Source organism: Rutidosis leptorrhynchoides, chromosome 9 (assembly GCF_046630445.1).
Source record: "Rutidosis leptorrhynchoides isolate AG116_Rl617_1_P2 chromosome 9, CSIRO_AGI_Rlap_v1, whole genome shotgun sequence".
Classification (NCBI taxonomy): domain Eukaryota; kingdom Viridiplantae; phylum Streptophyta; class Magnoliopsida; order Asterales; family Asteraceae; genus Rutidosis; species Rutidosis leptorrhynchoides.
Genome location: NC_092341.1, coordinates 72769099 through 72791789, shown reverse-complemented (window position 1 = coordinate 72791789; position 22691 = coordinate 72769099). Strand labels below are relative to the sequence as shown.

Below are 22691 nucleotides of genomic sequence, written 5' to 3'. Positions count from 1 at the left end.
ATGCATAAAGTAAATAAAAGAAATTAAATAACGATAATTAAAATTGCGATAAATAAATTGCGATAAATAAATTGCGATAATTAAAATGTAATAAGGGATTACAGTTAGCTAGGAACAGTTAGCTAGGATTTTGTCAGCGTGGATTCTTAATAAAATTTAATATTGTTAATTAGTCTGTTTCTAATCAATTTTTATTGTGTCCTTTACTTCTTCATTTTGCCACTTGTTGGATTCTAATAGGTCAAAATCCAAATATGAAATTGAATTTGAATGAAAATAGTTATTCTTTGGTGAACGGATACGTATCTCGGTGGTTGTAAATAGGATAGTGAATAACTGTTGAATCAGATTCGAAGAATATACAGTGTAACTTATTAATGTGAAATTTAAATATTCCTCGGGTATTACCTACCCGTTAAAATATTTTCACCATCAACAGTTTGTACAAAAGAATTTTTAATTACAATCTTTTTGAAAACATATATACATATATATTTTCTTCAGATGTAATCATGGATTTAATGAGTCAATATGATATTAAACTTATTTGATTTATCGTTAGAACAAGAATATATAATCTCTAACATATTAGAGATTACATAATCACCATGTCGGACGAAGATAAATGATGTAGAACGATTCGTAGAACAATAATTATATTCGAGGTACACAATGAGATGTCGAGGCATGGATTGTTGATGGTACTGGTGTTGTTACTGATGGTTCTGTTGATGCCAGTGATGTTGCTGAAGCTGGTACATTTTTCACTATATTTTCCAAGGCTACTACTCAGGCGTGAAGCTCGTTGACTTCTTCTATTATACCCGGGTGATTGTTGGTTCGGACGAGGGGATGAATGAGGTTTAGAATTGTGGATAGAATATAATCGTTTCGAGATACTCTGGAAATGAGGCCGAAAATGTTGTTTCGAATAAGTTCGGCGGTAAGTATTTCAGGTGCTTCGCCAAGAGGTGAATTCGTTGACAGAAAGGATCACCCTCTTCTTGTCTCCAATGATTAAGTAGACTACGAACCCATCAAATGAATAGGGGATGGCTGACCGGTTGATTTATTCCGGTGACACTGCTTTCAGAGCTCGAGGGATACTCTATGTCGGAATAGTTGTCGGAATAACTATCAGAATAGTTATTGGAATCTACGGGACTCGAACTGGGTGAGGGACTCATCGCGTACGATCAGATGAAAGACTTTCGATAAAAATTAGGTTATAGGATGTAGATTAGTACCCTGCAATACATAATTTACATATGCATATATAATACTAAAATCCCATAAGTTACGGAGGAATCTACGGAATACAACAGGCATAGTTATAGTAACAGATACGCTAAGATATGAATTTTTGTATATACACTATTCATGCAGTCAATGCAGTAAAACGTGTCTAGACTAAGAATGATAAGTAAGTAATTTCCTAATGATGATAATCGGATGATTTTCGACTAGAAATGATAAGCAAAACTTTTGACATGCAGACACGGTCGAAGTCCAGACTCACTAATGCATCCTAACGACTTATCAGTTAGACACACTAATGCAGACCCGGTTCACTAAGACCACCGCTCTGATACCAACTGAAACGCCCCGTCCTAATCCATCTGGACAAAGTCATCAACATTTGATTCTAGAGCGATGATCGACTCTAAGTAATGTCCTTAAAATGAGCAAATGCACAGCGGAAGATTTCTTTCATACCTGAGAATAAACATGCTTTAAAGTGTCAACCAAAAGGTTGGTGAGTTCATTAGTTTAACATAAATAATCATTTCATAATTTTAATAGACCACAAGATTTCATATTTCCATTTCTCATAAACATACGTCCCATGCATAGAAAAAAAAATATCATTCATATGGATTGAACACCTGGTAACCGACATTAACAATATGCATATAAGAATATCCCCATCATTCTGGGATCCTCCTTCGGACATGATATAATTTCGAAGTACTAAAGTATCCGGTACTTTGGATGGAGCTTGTTGGGCCCGATAGATCTATCTTTAGAGTTCGCGTCAATTAGGGTTTCTGTTCCCTAATTCTTAGATTACCAGACTATATAAAAAGGGGCATATTCGATTTCGATCATTCAACCATATAATGTAGTTTCAATCACTTGTGTCCATTTCGTAAAATATTTATAAAAAACAGCGCATGCATTCTCAGTCCCAAAAATATACATTGCAAAAGCATTTAAAAAGGGAATAATGAAACTCACGCAAAATCAGTTTTAGTATTTGTATTCATTTCATAAAACAGTTATAAAATAGCGCATGTATTCTCAGCCCAAAAATGTAAATTGCAAAGCAATTAAAAAGGGATTAATGAAACTCACCTAATGTATTTTGTAGTAAAAATACATATGACGTCATTTAACAAGTGTAGAGTTGACCTCGGATTCACGAACCTATATCATTTTTATATATATTAACACATATAATGGCAATCGAACAAATTTATGTTTTATTATAATTTAATATGTTAGTAACTAAATTAACTATACTTATTTAATATACTTTAGGGAAAAAAATTAGTATTTATTATGAAAAGATTAACGTTGTTATGTGATGTGTTTTTAAATATAATCTTATATAGTTATTTGTTTGGTAAAATGATATCAATAATAATAAATAAAAATTTGTATCTTTTTATGATAACAATACTAAAAGTAATTAAATTTAGTAATGATACTGATATTAATAGTTTTGATAATAATACTAATAATAAAAGTAATGTTAGTAATAATAAAAAAAATTTAATAATGATACGGTAATAATAATAGTAAGGGTAATAGTAAGACTACCTCAAGAAGTAGCCCTTAAAAAATGCCCAAGTCCGAGTTTGAACCCGCGACCTCCCGCTAACCCGATAACATCCTTAACCACTACTCCAATGTTTCATTTCTGATCTACTACGATTTTTAATTTCTTTAAACATGATTTTTGTTTTCATCTTCTTCACTAACATTATTAAAACCATCATCTCATCAATGATCATAATCTTTGACATCCCTTATCATCAATTTGTTTATCATCATAAGCTAACCTCTTTTCATTTCACCCTCATCACTCATTCAGTCATGGTTTTCGTTGTATCATCATCAATTTATCCTAATCATCACGATCATTATTATTATAAACTTATCAATATTATCTATCACCTTAACTTCATCATCGATTCATCCTACATCATATACATCACCTACTTGTTAAAATTTTTATGTATCTTCATTTACTAACCGAAACCATTATAAACGAATATCAAGACATAATCATCACATCATCCAATATCATTATTGTATAACATATATTATTATCTTTATCCTAAATTGTCATCATCATTCTTATTATTATAACATCACTATCATCTTAATATTTCTACCTCTATATACGCATTATCTCCTTGTGACATCACTACTCATCATCTTGGCCCGCGAGAGTTAAAAACAAATCGTGACATGAATTTTTTTTTTGACCGTTACTTTTCAATTTGCTTTTAATAATTGTACAATTCTTTAATGTTTCAATATTCTCCTTGCAAATTGATGGAGCCACACAACAACAACAAAAAAATACGCATGACTCACCAATAAGAAATGAGCATCATGCATGTTGCCTACTTTTCCCATTAAACAAAAGAACCATGCTTTTTAATCTCTTCTAATAATTTGCCTCTTTCATCTCATCATTAACTTTATAGAAACATAAATAAATTAAAGTAGCGATTTGAAAAAAAAATTGGTTTGTTGAGTCTCGGTCTGAACGAGAGAGAAATAGATTAAGCAGCAAGTGTTTCTCGGTTGTAAACAGGAGAGAGATGAGAGTGGCGATGGGAGGTGTTGATGGCTTATGGTGATCAAGGTTGGTGATGGAGATGGTAGTTTGTGGTTAGTTATTTTCGAAAATAACAGTGGTAGCACAATGGACGTTGCTTGCATTCGTTTGAAAACATAAAACATAAAATAGATTCTTTGTAGTAGTAGCTAGGTTCGATAATGGAGGTTTGAAAGGTGTTCATGGTGGGTATGAATCGAAAATGAAAGGTGTCATGAATAAAAGTGTTGTCGTGAGCCAAGGTAGATTGAAAAGGGTAATGTGTAGGTCTATCGAACAAGTTAAGCCATCGTGATTGTGGCTTGTATGCGAGGTAGACCCCGAAACAAAATAGTATTGAGCAGGAGTAATTTGTTGTATGGTGTGGTGCATAGCAAGGGTGGTGTGGCGTATGGCGGCAGGATGTTAAACAAGATAGTTAGGTGATAAATGCCCATATGCACGTACATGTATATGCTTATATTTAGAGCATGATGGATATATAATATCTATATATTAGTATGAGACAAATGAATGAAAGAATCAATTAGAAACAGTTACTTGATTGATAAATTCAGATTCACGAGTGTACATAATGAAAGAAGAAAAGAAGTAAAGTTGAGAGAGATGTCTAACTAATTCGCACAAATTATTAAACTTTTAACTTATTTTAATTAATATTAATAATTAATAATTAAAATATATTAATAATAATAATATTGATATTATTATTAAAAATAGTAATAATAATTTTAAATAATTATTTCTAACAATTAACTCGTAAATTATTTCCAAATGTATTTCAAAAATATTTATATATCTTTATATATTTAAATATATCTAAATCTATTTACGAATAGTGATTCGTGAATCGTCGGGAATGGTCGAAGGTCAAATGAATATAAAAGACAGTTCAAAATATTTGCGACTCAACCTAACAGACTTTGCTCATCATGTCTAATTCATATTAAGATTAAGTTTAAATTTGGTTGAAAATTTCCGGGTCGTCACAAACTTCGACTTTCATTCGGATTAACCTTACTATAACCTTAATATATATGATACCCTTTTCGTCGCCGTTACCGGAGAACAGTTTATATCTCACCACTTTAGCAGTAAACTTACCAGCAACTTCATTGATCTTTGACTTTCCGAAAAATCATTATATTCATTGAAACCCTATCATATACTCATCTGCATCTTGTAACGAGAACTGCCATACCAATTCTCGGGAATCAGCAATCAGTATTGTGAATCTTGCAGCATTTCTACATCAACCGATATATGTATACATATAACATTTATCTCTTAGGATTATGATCTTTCATTCTTAAATCCTGAAAAGCACTCAGTCTACAAATCAATACTCTGAATGTTGAAAAGTTGAATGAAGTAGCAGAAACTGTAGACAACCGTAAACGATCTTAACAGTCAAAAGTTTGATAATAAGGAAGGATACGTTGGAAAAGCTCAGAAAAGTTGGAACTGGAAAATGGATTGAGCTAACCACAAAGGAGACCAAGGACAAATACAAGGACCATACCCTATATTCAAAGAGTCCAGGTAATTCTGGACCCGTTGAAATCTTTAGAGAATATCTTGCTCCGAAGTCATGTTAAAATCTTGCGGAAAATTTTTCTTTATCAACCATCGAACTTAGAAATTCCAAAATATCATCATAAATATCTTCGATATTTCTGAGGATATTTTCATAAATATTCTCGTCCAAAATTATATACCTCTTCGTGCTATCTGTAATACATTATATTGGAAATTTCTATAAAATCTAAGTATAAACTATGAATGAATTCTGAAGTAGTGTTGGGAATTGAAGCACGAGTTAGTATAATATAATGACACTTGATCAACGTGATTATATTACAATAAGTCATGCTGAGTTTTTAATGGAATGTGATGATTCACAGATTATAACGTCATCATGTGCCGTGTTACACGACTCTTCCATTCTATCTAATATATTAACATATCAAGAACATAATTTCTTGATAGTCCTATCTTTTCTCTTGAATTCTGGTAATTTAACCAATCAAGATCGTGCTGTTACAATCTCTCTTAGAACATTAGTCATGTTCATTCGAAACTCCATACCTACAAATTCTGGACCATTACTCGCTTGATTTAAAGTCGGAAAGAGAAAACAAAAGCATGAAGCTCCGAAATATAAGAGAAAATATAAAAACCAATAACAACACGGAGGTTACAAACCGCGGATATTAATACGAATAGCAATATAAAAACACGGCATAATTAAGAATAGTATCACCCCAAGGTAATAGTAGAAGTAAACAGATTTTTCTGGTGGAAGATTGAAAAGAAGGATGACAGAAATGATAATTAGGGAAATATCAAGGATTAGAACTGGATTAAACACTTTCATAATCTTTTGGATGTATGAACTAAGAAAGAAAGTATAGGAATGGTGAGAATAATGGAACGAAAGAGTTTTATTTATAATGGAAATACCAGACAGAGTAATCAAGGCCGATCTTCGCATTTAATTAGAGGGATCCTGATTTCCTTATCCGCCAAAGAACCAGATCTTATAGATTTCCAAAGGTTTCTTTTAAATTCCTAAAGTTCCGGAAATTCACCGTGACTACGTCAAAAGTTAAATCTCTATCTCAATCTTTTGTGACAGCTTCCCTCGTACGCTTCACATAATTGGATTGTTTTATCTATATTAGTCAATAAGGATAAAACTCTATTTATCGACTCATATTCGTCACGAAAACATTTTTATTGTTATCCATGACGATCTCACTCAAATTTCGGGACGAAATTTCTTTAACGGGTAGGTACTATGACGACCCGAAAATTTCCGACCAAATTTAAACTTTATTCTTATATGATTCCTACACAATAAACAAAGTCTGTAATGTTGAGTCTCATAAATTTTGAACTATTGTCATACATTCCATTAACCTTGACCAATTCCGACAATTCACGAACTATTACTTGTAATTAAATATATACGTATATATATATATATATATATATATATATATATATATATATATATATATATATATATATATATATATATATATATATATAATAAATTGAAATATAGTTTGATATAATATATGATTTAATTGTAAGAACTAAATTGTAAAATTTTATAAGAAATAATAAAAATTATTATTAAAATAAATCTATGTATATATAAAAAGTACATTAAATATATATTTTGTGATTCGAAGTTATTATGTAATCTATATTATATATTTATATTACATAAACAACAATATGTAATACATATATATTCAATTTAATTATAAATATAATTGTTATAACAATATTGTTAGTACTTTCAATATTAATATAAATGCTAGTGTTATTAATATTACTTTAAATATATAACCTATAGATACTAATAATATAATATATGTAAATTGTTATGGTATTATTATTTACTAATATTATTATTATCATTAATAATATTATTATTATTATTATAATAAGTATTATTATTATTATTAATATAATTGTTATAAACTTTATAATTATTATTGTTATTGTTATATGTATATGTATTAGTTAATAATATTAATATTAATTATAATGTAAATACAAATACTGATACATAATGAAAGTGAATACATACATACATATATATATATATATATATATATATATATATATATATATATATATATATATATATATATATATATATATATATATATATATATATATATATATATATATATATATATATATATATATAAATACAGGTACATATATACAAGTATATCAAATCAGATACATCAGATACATATGTATATACACGCTGATATTTATAAAAATACAAGATATATATACAGCAATATTTTGTTAGATTAACTAATACAAATTAATATAAATACAAATATATAAAGATATATAAATGCAGACATACATATATACACATTCATACGCGTTTTTATTTATTTAGTTGAAGTCTGTATCAGATTAATTTTTTTTCTTTTCTGTTCTATTCGCCTGTGACCATCTGTCCAACCCATATCTCCATTATTAAAGCAAACAACTTAATAATTTACGAAACCTTTCGATTTTCTAACACCTTTATTTGTTACAAATCACTTTCAAGACCCATAAATTGAGGAATTTATCAGAAAATTTAAAAAGATATGCTTATTGTACCTGTGTTCGTCACACTTTATGCTCATAAACCAAATTCGAATGTAATTTCAAAAAATAAAAATACCATTGTGTTAGGAATCATTCAACTAATCTAATGGTAAGTTTCCACGCTTAAACTCTTTTTATTGATTTCGAATTTGACAGTCAAAGTTTCAATTTTAAAAAGTCAACCATAGTGTTCATTGTAAAATTCGAGTTTGATGTTATGTTTCAAGTTCAATTAACGACCCAGAAAGTTTCTAGGAGTGAATTTCAATCTTTTTTAAGTATAAATTTTCTTTTAAAACGGTCTAAATATCCAAATCAATTTATGTGTTCTTCGTTATTTTTTTTTCTAATACAGCGACTATTATTTTTTTTATTTTCTATTTCTTTTGTTTTTTTTTTCTCACAACCTGATAATCCTATTTTGTTTACAAAATAAAAACGTATTTTTTTTAGTTGCTGTATGATTTTCAATTGGGGTTCTGTCATGGAAAATTAAGGAAGAAGAAGAAATAAAAGGGGAGAAACAGAAGAGAGGATTTAATAAAATTGGGTGGGGATTATTCCAGGAAAAAGGAAACGGTTCAATGGTTAAGTGTGGTGTCGGGTTAGCTAGTGGTCACGGGTTCGAGCCCCGGCGTGGGCTATTCTTTTTAGCAAAGACTCCTAAGGGTATACACTTATTTTTATTACTATTATAATTATTATTTATCATTTATTATTATTATTATGATTATTGTTATTATTATTATTGTTATGTTAGTATCATTATGTACTAGTATTAACATATTACTAATTAATATCATTGATTAATATTATTAGTATTAACACTAATACTATTATTTGTATTATTATTATTGTTGTATCATTATTGTTATTATAAATTATTACGATTAAAATTACGGATATGTTAATAATTGATAATACTAACTTAGTATTAAGAATATTATTATCACTAAAATAAGTAACTTTGTTATTATTATAAAGTCTAATATCAATATTAAGCATTAGTTATATTATTAAATTTGGGTATGAACATAAGAGTTAATATTAAAATCATTATTATTATATCATTGTTAATAATATTACTATCATTACTAATAACATATATAGTATAAAATTTTAATAAAAATTAAAATGGTAAAAAAATTATGAAAATGATTATGAAATTAAGTTATAAGAACCGTAGTTAAGAAATTAGAAAATTTAACACAAACCTCATGATAAAACTGATTATTAATAACACATGTATTATTATATTATCATTATTACTATTATTACTATCATGATTAGTATTATCATTCTTATCATTATCAATATTATTACAATTAAATAATTATATATAAAAATACATTACAATAATATTAATATTACATATCACTATATTGTTATTACTAAAATAATATTAATTAATCTGTATATAAAAGATATTAAAATATAAATCTTATCATATATATATAAACCTTAAAATAAAATTTTATAATAAATGATAAATGTCAGTATATATAAAACTAATTAAATTTATCTAAGTAACATAACAAGTATATTATTAATAATAATATATATAAACTTTTCAAATACAATCATACGTTTTAATATATATACAAATGATATAGGTTCGTGAATCCGAGGCTAACCCTACAATTGTTCAATATCGTAATATGTATTTTTACTACAAAATACAGTATGGTGAGTTTCATTTGCCTTTTTACCCTTTATATTTTTGGGCTGAGAATACATGCGCAATTTTTATAAATGTTTTACGAAATAGACACAAGTAATTGAAACTACATTATATGGGTGAATGATCGAAGCCGAATATGCCCCTTTTGCTTGATAACCTAAGAATTAGTAAACCGATCTACTAATTGACGCGAATCCTAAAGATAGATCTATTGGGCCTAACGAACCCCATTCAAAGTACCGGATACTTTAGTACTTTGATGTTGTTTTATCATGTCCGAAGGATTTCCCGGAATGATAGGGGATATTCTTATATGTATCTTGTTAATGTCGGTTACCAGGTGTTCAATCCATATGAATGATATTTTTGTCTCTATGCATGGGACGTATTTTTATGAGAACTGAAAATAAAAATCTTGTGGTCTATTAATGATGGAAATGATTATTTATGATTAAACTAATGAACTCACCAACCTTTTAGTTGACATTTTAAAGCATGTTTATTCTCATGTATGAAAGAAATCTTCCGCTGTGCATTTGCTCATTTTAAAGATATTACTCGAAGTCATTCATGGCATATTTCAAAAGACGTTGCATTCGAGTCGTCAAGTTCATCAAGATTATTATTAAGTCAATTATAGTTGAATATATTATAAAATGGTATGCATGCCGTTATCTTTCGATGAAACGAAAGATTGTCTTTTAAAAACGAATGCAATGTTTGTAAAATGTATCATATAGAGGTTAAGTACCTCGCGATGTAACCAAATGTTATTGTATTCGTTCTTATGAATTAGGACGGGTCTCTACAACTAAACCCTTCCTCCTACATCGAAAATGTTTAATTGAATTGTAACGATTATGCAGTTGTCATTTTTAGTGTATATCCATATGTATATACTTCGCAAATCGTAAAGTCATGTAAGGCATGAGTTTATGCCTTCTGGAATCTTTCAAGTTTTAATAATAAATCTTTTTGCTTTTCAAAAAAAAAAAAAAAACAAAAATATAGTTTAATATGATAATTAAAGATTCGTGTATATATTGTTTATTAAAATTATATACTTTTCAATTTGATTTATACGCTTAAACAATCAAGTAGTTGTTTTCTTGGCAATAGAGGAAACACATCATGTTAATTTATTTCTTTAATAACAATTGAAAAGGGCCTTTGCTACATGCAATGAACATTTTTATTGATATCATAATATTCATTTTGCCCATAATATATTTTCCAATAATTGAATACATGTATCAAATGAATGTTTCTTTATTAACCAATTTATTTTGCAAATTCATCAAATGGAAGGAACCGAATTCACAAAAAGTCTCAACAAAACGATTATTAAAATGGAAAATGTTAGCAACTACCGTAAGATATTATCAATCTCCTCTAAAAACAATCACGAGATAATTCCATTATATCACTACATATATCAAAGTAAAAATATTCATTCTCATTATTTATTTTATTTTATTTTTTTTAAAAGCAAGCATAAAATTTTATTAATATAACGGAGAGTTACAAAAGCCCTGTAATCTATACAATATATTATAATGCACCGAATGGATATATACAATTTCATGGGCGAGGAGGCCATTAACACCACGGAACTTGAAACATCAAGCTGAGAAGATGCAGCCATACAGTACCGCACTTGCGATGACAAAGTTGGCTGACGCTACCCATTTAACCAAGTGTGAATGGAGGATCCAAGCCATGAATGCGTTATCGGATAGGACTTTTGATTTCGATTAACCGATGCCAGATCTCTGACTGTTTGGAGAGATGTAAAAGAGAGGATTGACTAGCCATTGATGGCACATAAGTATTGACTTTTTGAATCTTTTGGATATCCATGCGAATGATTGTGTTTGGATTTCGGATAGTATTGTGGCTACACACCATTCTTTTTTACCAAAAACCTTGAGATTTCGAAATTTCCAGATGATGTAAGTGGAGGCCCATTTAATGGCTTGCCAAATGTAGGCACCATTTTGCGATGCGTTGAGTGATTGATTGTTTGAGGTTATGTCTATAAGATTGGAGAAGGTGTTGTCAGGGAGGTTCCACCATTGTAGAATTGCTTTCAAGACGTTGGATGATATCGAGCAATGAAATAGTATGTGTTCGATAGATTCTATGTGTAAGTTGCATAGTGGACATAGGATTGAATCAAGATCGACGCCTCTCTTTTCAAGTTCTACATGAGTCGGGATTCTTTCGTGTAGAACTCTCCAGATGAAGATGTTAATTTTTTGGGGTATGAGCTTGTTTCTAGGTGTTTTTATGGTGGTTGTCGGTATGTTGAGTTTTAGGTTATCGAGAATTGAGGCTAATGCTTTTGTTGTGAAAATGCCAGTTTGATCTAAGTTCCATTTCCAAGTATCGGGTTTATCGGAGAGGGTGATGGTTGCAACAAGATTGTTTAATTCTGCTAATTCGGTGAGATTTCGACCATTAGGTGGTCTAGTCCAATTCCATGAAGTGGTAGATGTCGGGTTGTTTGACTTGATTCGATCCGCTACCAAGACACTTTTGTTGGATTCGAGCATATATAACCTTCGGAATTGATTACAATTTTTTTTTTTGTTCCGCACCAGTTGTCATGCCAAAATTTGGTGCTGGTACCGTCACCAATAATTTTAGATATTGAGTTTAAATAATATTTTTTAATCAACTTCATATTTAGATTGGAGTTTAAAATTAATTAGGAAAATAGTTTTTTCTCTTCTACCTAATCTACATACTAATCCTCTTAACACCTTAATTTTCTTTGACATGTGTTATGTATTGATTCTCTCATTTCTCATTATTAACTAGTGCTGTCATGAGAACTTGCGGGCATAGCTCAACGGTTTTTCCCATGTACTTTGTGTCATGGGATAGGGAGAGGTCATGAGTTCGATCCTTAGGGATGACATGATTTTCTTTAAACCAATTGAACACCAATAATGGTGGTATATATTGACCCTATAGAGAGGTTTTACCTGATTCGTTCACGGACCCCTACCCGGAACCACTGCCCGAATGGATGTGTTCCCGGATACCGTCGATCGGGTTCGGGTTTCCGCCCGAACGTGTGTGTTACGTGCAAATGATGAGGGTCGTTGAAAGAAATGATCTACTGATGCCAAAAAAATTGTCGTTCAAAAAAAATTAGTGTTGTCATGTTTCATTATCTATTTTTAAGGATGACAATTAGGAAGATAAATCATTATACATAATTAAATCCCACAATATTATCCTCGAACAATGTTTGTACGGTTTAAAATAGATCTGGTTTTTTTTTTTCTTTTGAATTTACCGGAGCTTCCGATACTTTGTGAGCAGATTAATCTCAGTGCGACTATTCGCTTTGCGAGCAGCTCAAAATCGTCATCGAATAATTTCTTTTATAATTATATATTTAAATGAAAATTAAATAAAAATTAACTACCAACACTACCATAAGAACCACCATATCGTGTCGGGTCACCATAATCCTCCATACAATTTCACCACATTATAACACTCCCATCACAATAGGTAATGATCTTAGTAGATATCCAAGTTCAATCCCAATGAACTATATTTTCGGGCATTGTCTTTCGAAACAAAAAGATAAAAGATTTTGACATATCGAAGATTGACCTGCTTTGTGCACAAGTTTTCATACTGTATGATTTCTTCATCTTCATATCCGATTTAAATATGCAATTAAACATCTCGAATGTTTTCTTGTCAATTAATTTTTTTGGTTAAATATGAAAACCCAATTGAAAGGGAAAAAAAGAGTAGAAATACACTCTGATTGAAAAAGAGAATGAAAGGAATTATTTATAATTAGGTTTTTTTTCTTTTTAATATTCAAAACGTTACAACGGTCACCAACTTCACCATCTAATCACCAAACGATATGTGACAATTCATAGCGTTGTGTGTTACGATGAAACTTGCCCGACACCCACAACGTTGGCCACCTACAAAACCTGTGGGACATTGTGAGTTTCCAGGTGGGAGGCCCCATGCCCGTTGCGGCCCTATAGAGAGTGGTGTAAGAATTCTCAAAGTCCTTACTAGTAATACTACGTCTTGAGGTTTAACAGTGGGAGGTCCAGTGCGTTGCCGCTGTTGTTTTTGTAAAAGTTTGTTAAAAAATAGCACCCAAAAAAGTAGCAGGGGTAAATCGTAAATGAATAATGGGCGAGGACTAAAAGCGGACAAAAAAGTAGGAGGGGGTAAATCGTAAATAAAATTTAGGAGAGGACTAAAAGTGGACAAAAAAGAATGAGGGGGTAAATCGTAAATATCGGAGGGGTGTAAATGAAAATTGGCAAGGACTAAAAGTGGAATAGAAAGTGGGGGGACTGAATCAAAAATTTTCACTTTAATGGTTTGATGTTTATAATAGTAAACTCGAGCCTACATACCTAATTCCAACCTAATGTGTGGCACCCGAGCCTAGGCTCGGGCCCGAAGCTATTTTTTCGTATTGATTATATATAATGATAAGCATACCCGATCAACTTGTATAGCGCATCACACGTGACTCTCACGTGCTAATATGTAGCGTGCGCATACATGCTAGTGCGCAGGTAGCAGTGGGCGTGTAACGACATAAAGCCTGAAAAAGGACCACGCCTTGTCGATGTACGACCTTCCAAAAGGCGTTGTAGCTTGCAGGATGGATATGGCAGACAGGAAGCAGGACCGACAGGATGATATTTTACTTTTGTCGACCCTTTAAGCAAGGTTGCACTATAAATAGGAGGTCCAAATCATGATACAAAGGACGGAAGGATCAATGGGATTCACATCTATTTACACCTATACTATTATTAGTAAGACACACGACCATCTCACTACACGCGCTATCTGCATAGCCGAGCTCTTACCTGCACTACCGGACTTACAGCATATCGCACGATCTCTTTATGGATATATGTAACGTTCCATGAACATAAATCCTAACACCTACCTAAGCCATCAACTACCGGCTATCCCCGTGATAGTGGGTCGACGTTTAAGCACCCCTATAGAGATCTTCATCTTGAAAGGGGTTATTCACGGTACACCGGACAAGAGAGTTAAACTAGAATGACCCTTAAATTCCCCTTTGTTATTGTCAAGTATGGACCGAACCCGTCATATCTATTCTATGCTTGATCAAATGACGCCATCCGTGGGACAAATAAGTTAGAAGGTTTTGATTGATCTTTTCTCTATATGTCCGTTAACCTTTGCTTGTTTTTCTTTGAATACGGTTACAGATTTCAAGATGACAAGCAAACCATAAGCACCAAACCTAGTGCCAGCACGAGCCAACTCACCTGCGGGACAAAAGCCGTGACTGATATCGGCCAAAAGTCACGTTTTCACCCCCGATATTAGACCCTAAAACCCATAAAGTTCCAAACTTTATCCCAAAAATAATTGCTTTGTCTGTTGATTTTGTAGATTAAGTAATTACAAAGGCGATGCAAAAAGAATCAAGTAAAACGGAGCTAAAACGAAGAATCTGGAGCGAAAACGGTGAAAGATAAGAAAACAAGTTACGATCCAGGAAATCAGGCTGACCAAGCAAGCCAAACGGCTTGCCTGGATCAGAAACGGCCTGCCAAATGGGTCCAGCAAATGGGCTGGCTTGGCAAACGGCCTTGGCAAACGGCCTGCCAAACGGCCTGCCAGCCGTTTGCAGGCAGAAATCCAAGTCTATTTATAGGGCTTTCTCCATCCATTTCAACAAACACTCAATTTACAATTCATTTTATATTTTCAAGTTTTAGGTTAGTTTTTAATAGTAGCTAGCTTAGCTTTTATTTTCCGGAGGATATCCCGGCGAGTCCCTGCGATCTTGGGCAGATTTCTTCGGCCTTTTCAGGTTTTTATCCGAAACGCTGTCTTTTGTATTAAACATGTATTCTTACCTTTTATATTTAATAATGTGTTCCAATATTACCATGATAGCTTAATTAATCTGTATATTGTTATGATAGAAGCTTGGGTTAACGTAATTATGTTAAATTAGTACGGTTATTGTTATTATGCTGAACTAGGAAGTCTGATAGATTTGTATGTTAGCATCTTAAGGATTGACCAACCTAGGTTGTGATCAGGAATTGTCCACCTATATGAACTTAGCTACTTCATAGGACTAAGACCCCTGGTTATACTGTATCGAAAGATTCTATGAACTCGGTATGGCCGGAGTTCCCGAGAGGCATTAAATGCGCTTTTAGGACACGGAACTTAGGAATTGAGACATGAATGACCTAGTATGCCTATTGACTATTCCAAAGAGACCTCTTAGGAGCTGTTAAGATCTAGCTAGTGCCCTGACTGTATAATCCAAACCTATTGCATGTTCTTGTTTGATTGTTGCCCTAGGATTAAGTCATATCAACTGTCTAGGTACCTGTTAGGTTTCTATCTGCTTTACTTTCAGTATATCAACTTTAATGCTGTATAATGTTTGTCTTGGTTTGATCTCCTTAGTATGATGAAATGGTTGTTAGTTTTCATTTAAGGTTTTGTCAACTTAACCCGACGGACTCCTTCCGTTTGTGATCAGTGTTCAATCAACACGGCACGTTGTTATTCAGTTAACCAAACTGATAACGAAGGTTAGGATTAGAACTCAACTCACTAATAAACCTAGTGCTTTACTAGGGGTAACCTCCGATGTATAGTCACGTTTCAATTACTCAACCACGTGACATACTTTTCACTACTCAACGAGAACTCTGAGAGTCTAGAGATAAGTAGGTCTGTGTAATTGGCTCATCCAACCAGATCTACACCATTTCAATCATAAGCTTTAATATCGACATAATTACCTTTCCCTAACCCAAATTAATATCTTGGTCAACATTTCCTTGATCTGCACATTCCGGACATCCTCCCACTTTATTTACTTTTCCGCAATTAGGACTTTAGCTTAAACCAACTACTATCTTTTCTCTAGGTAATTTAAATAAAAGACAATTATCCACTTGATCTTCAATTCGTTAAAACATTCAAAGCACGACCCTAGGTTAACTTACACCTTCTACATTAGAAAGTTAAAAGTAAATTTAGACCTCACACAATATAAATTAAACGACAAGTTCTGTGTGCTATACCAAATTTGACGCTCTACGACCTAACGACACCGCACGAATAAAACCGTCCTTTTTGGCTATATCACAAGGAAGGTAAATCTTTTGGCGCCGCTGCCGGGGAAGATATCAATCTCACTGATTCTTTTCAAGAACTCGTCAATGAATATCTAGAGGACACCATGGCTATATGCAGTCAAGATCAAATTTCTAAGGATCTGTTCTTTACACCTCCTGAAGGAAATCTTGACACCCATTTAGCCATAGATCTTGGTCAAAATAAATCTCCCCTCTCTGAAAGTAACTTTCTCGGCAAAACTATCCAAATAGCACCACTAGGCCAAGGCATTCCCCTACCTTTGTTAAGGAGAAGATCAAATGAACAAACAGATTTCATTCCGGTATTTCAGGAACCCCAGTCAAAAGAAGACTGTGCGGAGAGTCCTGAACCCATCTTCGAAACTAAAGAAGACGTTTCAGAAGAAGAATCTTTAAGAAGGACAATTTCCAGAACCAAAGAACGGATAGCATCAGTGGCCGCTATTAAGGAGGAAGAATCAGAATTCCAAGAAAGGTTTAACTCGTTAGACAGAGCAGAAATAGCTAGAATGAAGCCATCTATCGAGGAACCTCCAGAATTAGAATTGAAAAAGTTACCCGAACATCTGGAGTATTCATTCTTATAAGGAGAATCGTAACTCCCTGTAATCATCTCGAAAGACCTCACGCCACATGAGAAGGCGAAATTGATTCAAGTTTCGAAATCACATAAGAAAGCAATTGCTTGAAAGATTTCCGACATAAAAGGAATCAGTCCCAACTATTGCACCCACAAGATCTTCGTGGAAGATGATTTCAGACCATCAGTTCAGAGGCAAAGAAGGGTCAATCCTATGATTCAAAAAGTCATCAAGAAAGAAGTAATCAAACTTCTGGACGCCGGTCTGATCTATCCGATTTCCGATTCACAATGGGTCAGTCTTGTTCAAGTCGTACCCAAGAAAGGAGGAATGACTGTAATTCAAAATGAGAATAATGAACTTATTTCAACATGGGAGGTCACCGGTTGGAGGGTCTGCATAGATTATTATAAACTTAATGATGCAACCCGGAAGGATCATTTCCTATTACCTTTCATCGATCAAATGTTGGAACGTCTATCAAGAAATGAATTCTATTGTTTCCTTGACGGTTTTTCTGGCTACTTTCAAATTCCTCTCGATCCAAAGGACCAAGAAAAGACAACCTTCACATGTCCTTATGGAAAATTTGCCTATCGACGCATGCCCTTTGGGTTATGCAATGCACCAGCTACATTCCAGCGATGCATGGTAGCAATATTCCACGACATGATTGAACATTGTATGGAAGTCTTCATGGATGACTTCTCAGTCTTTGGTAGTACCTTTGATTCGTGCCTTTCTAACCTTGACAATATGCTCACCCGGTGTGAAGATTCGAATTTTGTTCTAAATTGGGAAAAATGTCACTTCATGGTTAAAGAAGGTATAGTTTTAGGACATAAGATTTCAAAAGCAGGAATAGAAGTTGATAAGGCTAAGATTGAAACCATTACTAAACTTCCAGAGCCTACCACTGTAAAAGCGGTAAGGAGTTTCCTTGGACACGCCGATTTTCACCGATGTTTCATTAAAGACTTTTCAAAGGTCACTCGACCTCTCACTCATCTCCTCGAAAAGGAAGTTCCATTTGTCTTCGATGAAGAATGCAGAAAAGCATTCAACTATCTGAAGGAACAGTTCACACATGCGCCCATCATGATCGCTTCCGATTGGAGTTTACCATTCGAAATCATGTGTGATGCAAGTGACTTCGCAGTTGGACATGTACTAGGACAACGGACAGATAAGCACTTTCATCCAATCTATTACGCCAGCAAAACCTTGACCGGAGCTCAAGAGAATTATACCACCACGGAAAAAGAGCTGCTAGCTGTAGTTTTCGCCTTCGACAAATTCCGTTCCTATTTCATCCTGTCCAAAACTACGGTTTACACAGATCATCAGCCCTTAAATATCTATTCACTAAGCAAGACGCTAAACCAAGACTCCTACGATGGATCTTACTCCTGCAAGAATTCGATATTGAGATCAAAGATAAGAAAAGAACAGAGAATGTCGCAGCAGACCATCTCAGTCATTTGGAGAACCCAGCGATGGAACAACTTGCTGAACAAGATATTAGAGACAAATTTCTGGAAAAATAGCTTATGAGCTTAGGAGAAGCTAACATAGGATCGCAAGTTACTAATACCCCTTGGTATGCTGACTGATATGGCCGAAACGGACGGTTTTTGTTCGTGCGGTGTCGTCGGGCCGCAGCGCGCCAGGATCAGCTACCCAGGGGGAAGGTACTGTTTTAAATTTATATTTAGTGGGGCCTAAATAGTACTACTCCTTAGTATGAGTAAGGGAAGTATGACCTAGAGTCGTATTTTTGAGATATCAGTAGAATCGAACCTATATTTAAGACTAAGATAGTTAGGAAGGAGTAGTGGTTACTTAATTTTGGGATTTTATAATTTATAAGACAGATAAAGTAAATGCGATAAAATTCGTAACTCAGATAAAGTTAAAGTGAGTGCATACTATGACTTCATCAGTTATTCTGTCGAGATTATGGAATGCTGTCTCATGAATAGGCAGAGGCCTTGTATTCATTACACTGGTCCTAAACGGCCCTGTCATAAGACATGTCACTGGGTACTGCGTTTGAAGCGACCCGTCCTAACCCATAAGGACAAATACAATAACATATGATTACATTGCGAGGTATTTGACCTCTAAATGATACATTTTACAAACATTGCATTCATTTTTAAAAGACAAACTTTCATTTCATCAAAAGTTGACAGGAATGCATACCATTTCATAATATATCAACTATCACTGACTTAATAATAATCTTGATGAACTCAACGACTCGAATAAAACGTTTTTTGAAATATGTCATGAATGACTTCAAGTAATATCTCTAAAATGAGCAACTGCACAGCGGAAGATTTCTTTCATACCTGAGAATAAACATGCTTTAAAGTGTCAACCAAAAGGTTGGTGAGTTCATTAGTTTATCGTAATCAATCATTTCCATAATTTTAATAGACCACAAGATTTCTATTTTCATTTTTCATAAACGTCATCTCATATCAGGCATTTCGTATAAACTGCATAGAGATAAAAATCATTTGTATGGTGAACACATGGTAACCGACATTAACAAAACGCGTCTAGAATATCCCCATCATTCCGGGACTCTCATCGGACATGATAAAATCGAAGTACTAAAGCATCCGTAACCCGGATGGGGTTTGTTAGGCCCAATAGATCTATCTTTTGGATTCGCGTCAATTAGGGTGTCTGTTCCCTAATTCTTAGATTACCAGACTAAAAAGGGTGATATTCGATTCGATAATCCAACCATAGAATGTAGTTTCGATTACTTGTGTCTATTTCGTAAAACATTTATAAAAGCAGCGCATGTATTCTCAGTCCCAAAAATATATATTGTAAAAGCATTTAAAAGGGGAGCAAATGAAACTCACGATACAATATTTTGTAGTAAAAATATTCATAGACGATACTGAACAATGCAGGGTTGGCCTCGGATTCACGAACCTATATCATTTGTATATATATTAATACATATAATCGTAATCAAATAAGTTTATATATATATATATATATATATATATATATATATATATATATATATATATATATATATATATAACTTATTAATTATATCATTTTTATATTAATAATATATTTATGTTTCATATATTTCTTTTATATATAAAAATATTTTGTTATGTTATATGTATTAAACATAATTATTTATATATTTCATTTGTTTATCAAAATAGTAGTTCTAGTTATATTAATTTGATAGTAGTAATGATAAATATAATGGTAATAACATTAATAATATACTTATGTTAATAATAATAATTTTTATTATTTATAAAATGATAATAATACTAATATTTATAAAAATACCAATAAATTGTATCATTTTTATAATAATATTAATAATACTAATCATACTCATAATATTGATAATAATACTAAAATGGTAAGATTTTTAATATTAGTATTACTTATAATAATACTAATGATAATATTAATAATAATATTACTTAGTAATAATGCTAATAATGATAATAATATTAGTAGTCATAATTGTAATTTTTAATTGTGTTAGTAATAATAGATGGTAACTTTTATTAATAATAATGTTAATAATAATAATAATTATAATACTAATCATAATAACAATAACTAGTAATAACAATAATATTAATAATATTAATTATGTTTGTGATAATAATAGTTGTATAATTAATATTAGTATTAATACTAATTTACATCATAACACAATAATTATTAATAATGATAATAATAATCAATAACAATAATAATAATTAGTGAGAAAACTACCTCACAAGAGGTCTAAAAAGAATAGTTGCCTACGCCCGGACTCGAACTCGTGACCTCTCAAATACCGTCAACACCCTCTAACCAATACTTCGTATCTGTTTTTCTAATTAACATTATAACCCGTTTATATTTAAACTCGATAATATTTCTGTCTATTCTTTTCATCTTCTTCACTTTCAAATTCGACCAGGGTATATATATCAAAATCCTAATAACAAATTACTAACTGTATTAGAAGGTGTAAACGAACCAGAAACTATCTGTATAGGATGATTTTGATTAATCAGTCGAGAATAAAAAAATAAAAATAAAAACTGCTGTAACGTGAAGAACACAATAACTCCAACCTTGATTTTGATTTATAAACGGTTTTAAGAAAAGATTATAACATGAATTATGTTGAAAATGATTCATATAAACTTTATGAATCACTAATTTCAACAGCAACAACATCTACAACTTTAATTTAATCTTTGAACGTTCGGTTGACTTTTTAGAAATTAACTTTGACCTCAAAATTCTTACTCGATATTAGAAATTGGAATTTTAAACTTTGCAGATAGTTTGCTTAAAATATTCCTAACGAATCTGCATTTTTAGATTTTTAAGTTTCATTTGAAAACGATTTTTGAGTGAAAAGTTACACGAACAGAGCAGTACGCTTGTTCTTCCTATTTTTTTTTATTTTGACTAATTTAAAGGCTGTAAAATAACTTTGTGTGATTGATAGAAGTAGTAGTAGGTCGAATGAGTTGTATATCAATTGAATTGATCAGTTATATAAATAATGTACTATTCGATTTCTCAATCAGACAAATTTGACAGAATATACAAATAGGACTTGATTTTGATCCCTAACAGAATTTGGATTGTTTCTAGTGATTAGATTGTGATTGGTACGAGCTTAGAGACAGAAACACAAATCAAATACAGTTAGATAACGATATGAAACAGATTTTGGCCTCTACTTCTTATTTATCTGTATTTTATCATATATATATATATCTATCTATATATATATATATATATATATATATATATATATATATATATATATATATATATATATATATATATATATATATATTAAAACAACCCGACATTTCCTCGACGATAGGAGAGAAATGAGATCAGGGTTGACCTTCCTCATAACTACGCTCATCACAACCCTACATTGATCCACCGAAGGAAGATCAATGAGATAAGGGTTGACCTTTTCAGTCCTTCCTAACAAGTCTCAAAACAACCCGTCATTGATGACCGAAGGGAAAGCAAAGCTCGGGCATGAGTCCGAGTCTCATAAAACTGAGCTCAGATGGAGGGATAAAACCTTTGAGGGATATATATATATATATATATATATATATATATATATATATATATATATATATATATATATATATATATATATATATATATATATATATATATATATATATTTATTTATTTATTTATACATATATCTATATTTATACATATATCTGCATTCT

General features: G+C 31.8%; 1 protein-coding gene across 1 annotated transcript; it reads right to left on the bottom strand.

Moving 5' to 3' along the window:
* Window positions 1-11419: 11419 nt before the first annotated feature.
* Window positions 11420-12220, bottom strand: LOC139868157 (uncharacterized). Its single transcript, XM_071856491.1, has one exon. The coding sequence runs from the start codon at window positions 12218-12220 to the stop codon at window positions 11420-11422; it is 801 nt and encodes a 266-aa protein (XP_071712592.1).
* Between the last annotated feature and the right edge of the window lie 10471 nt (window positions 12221-22691).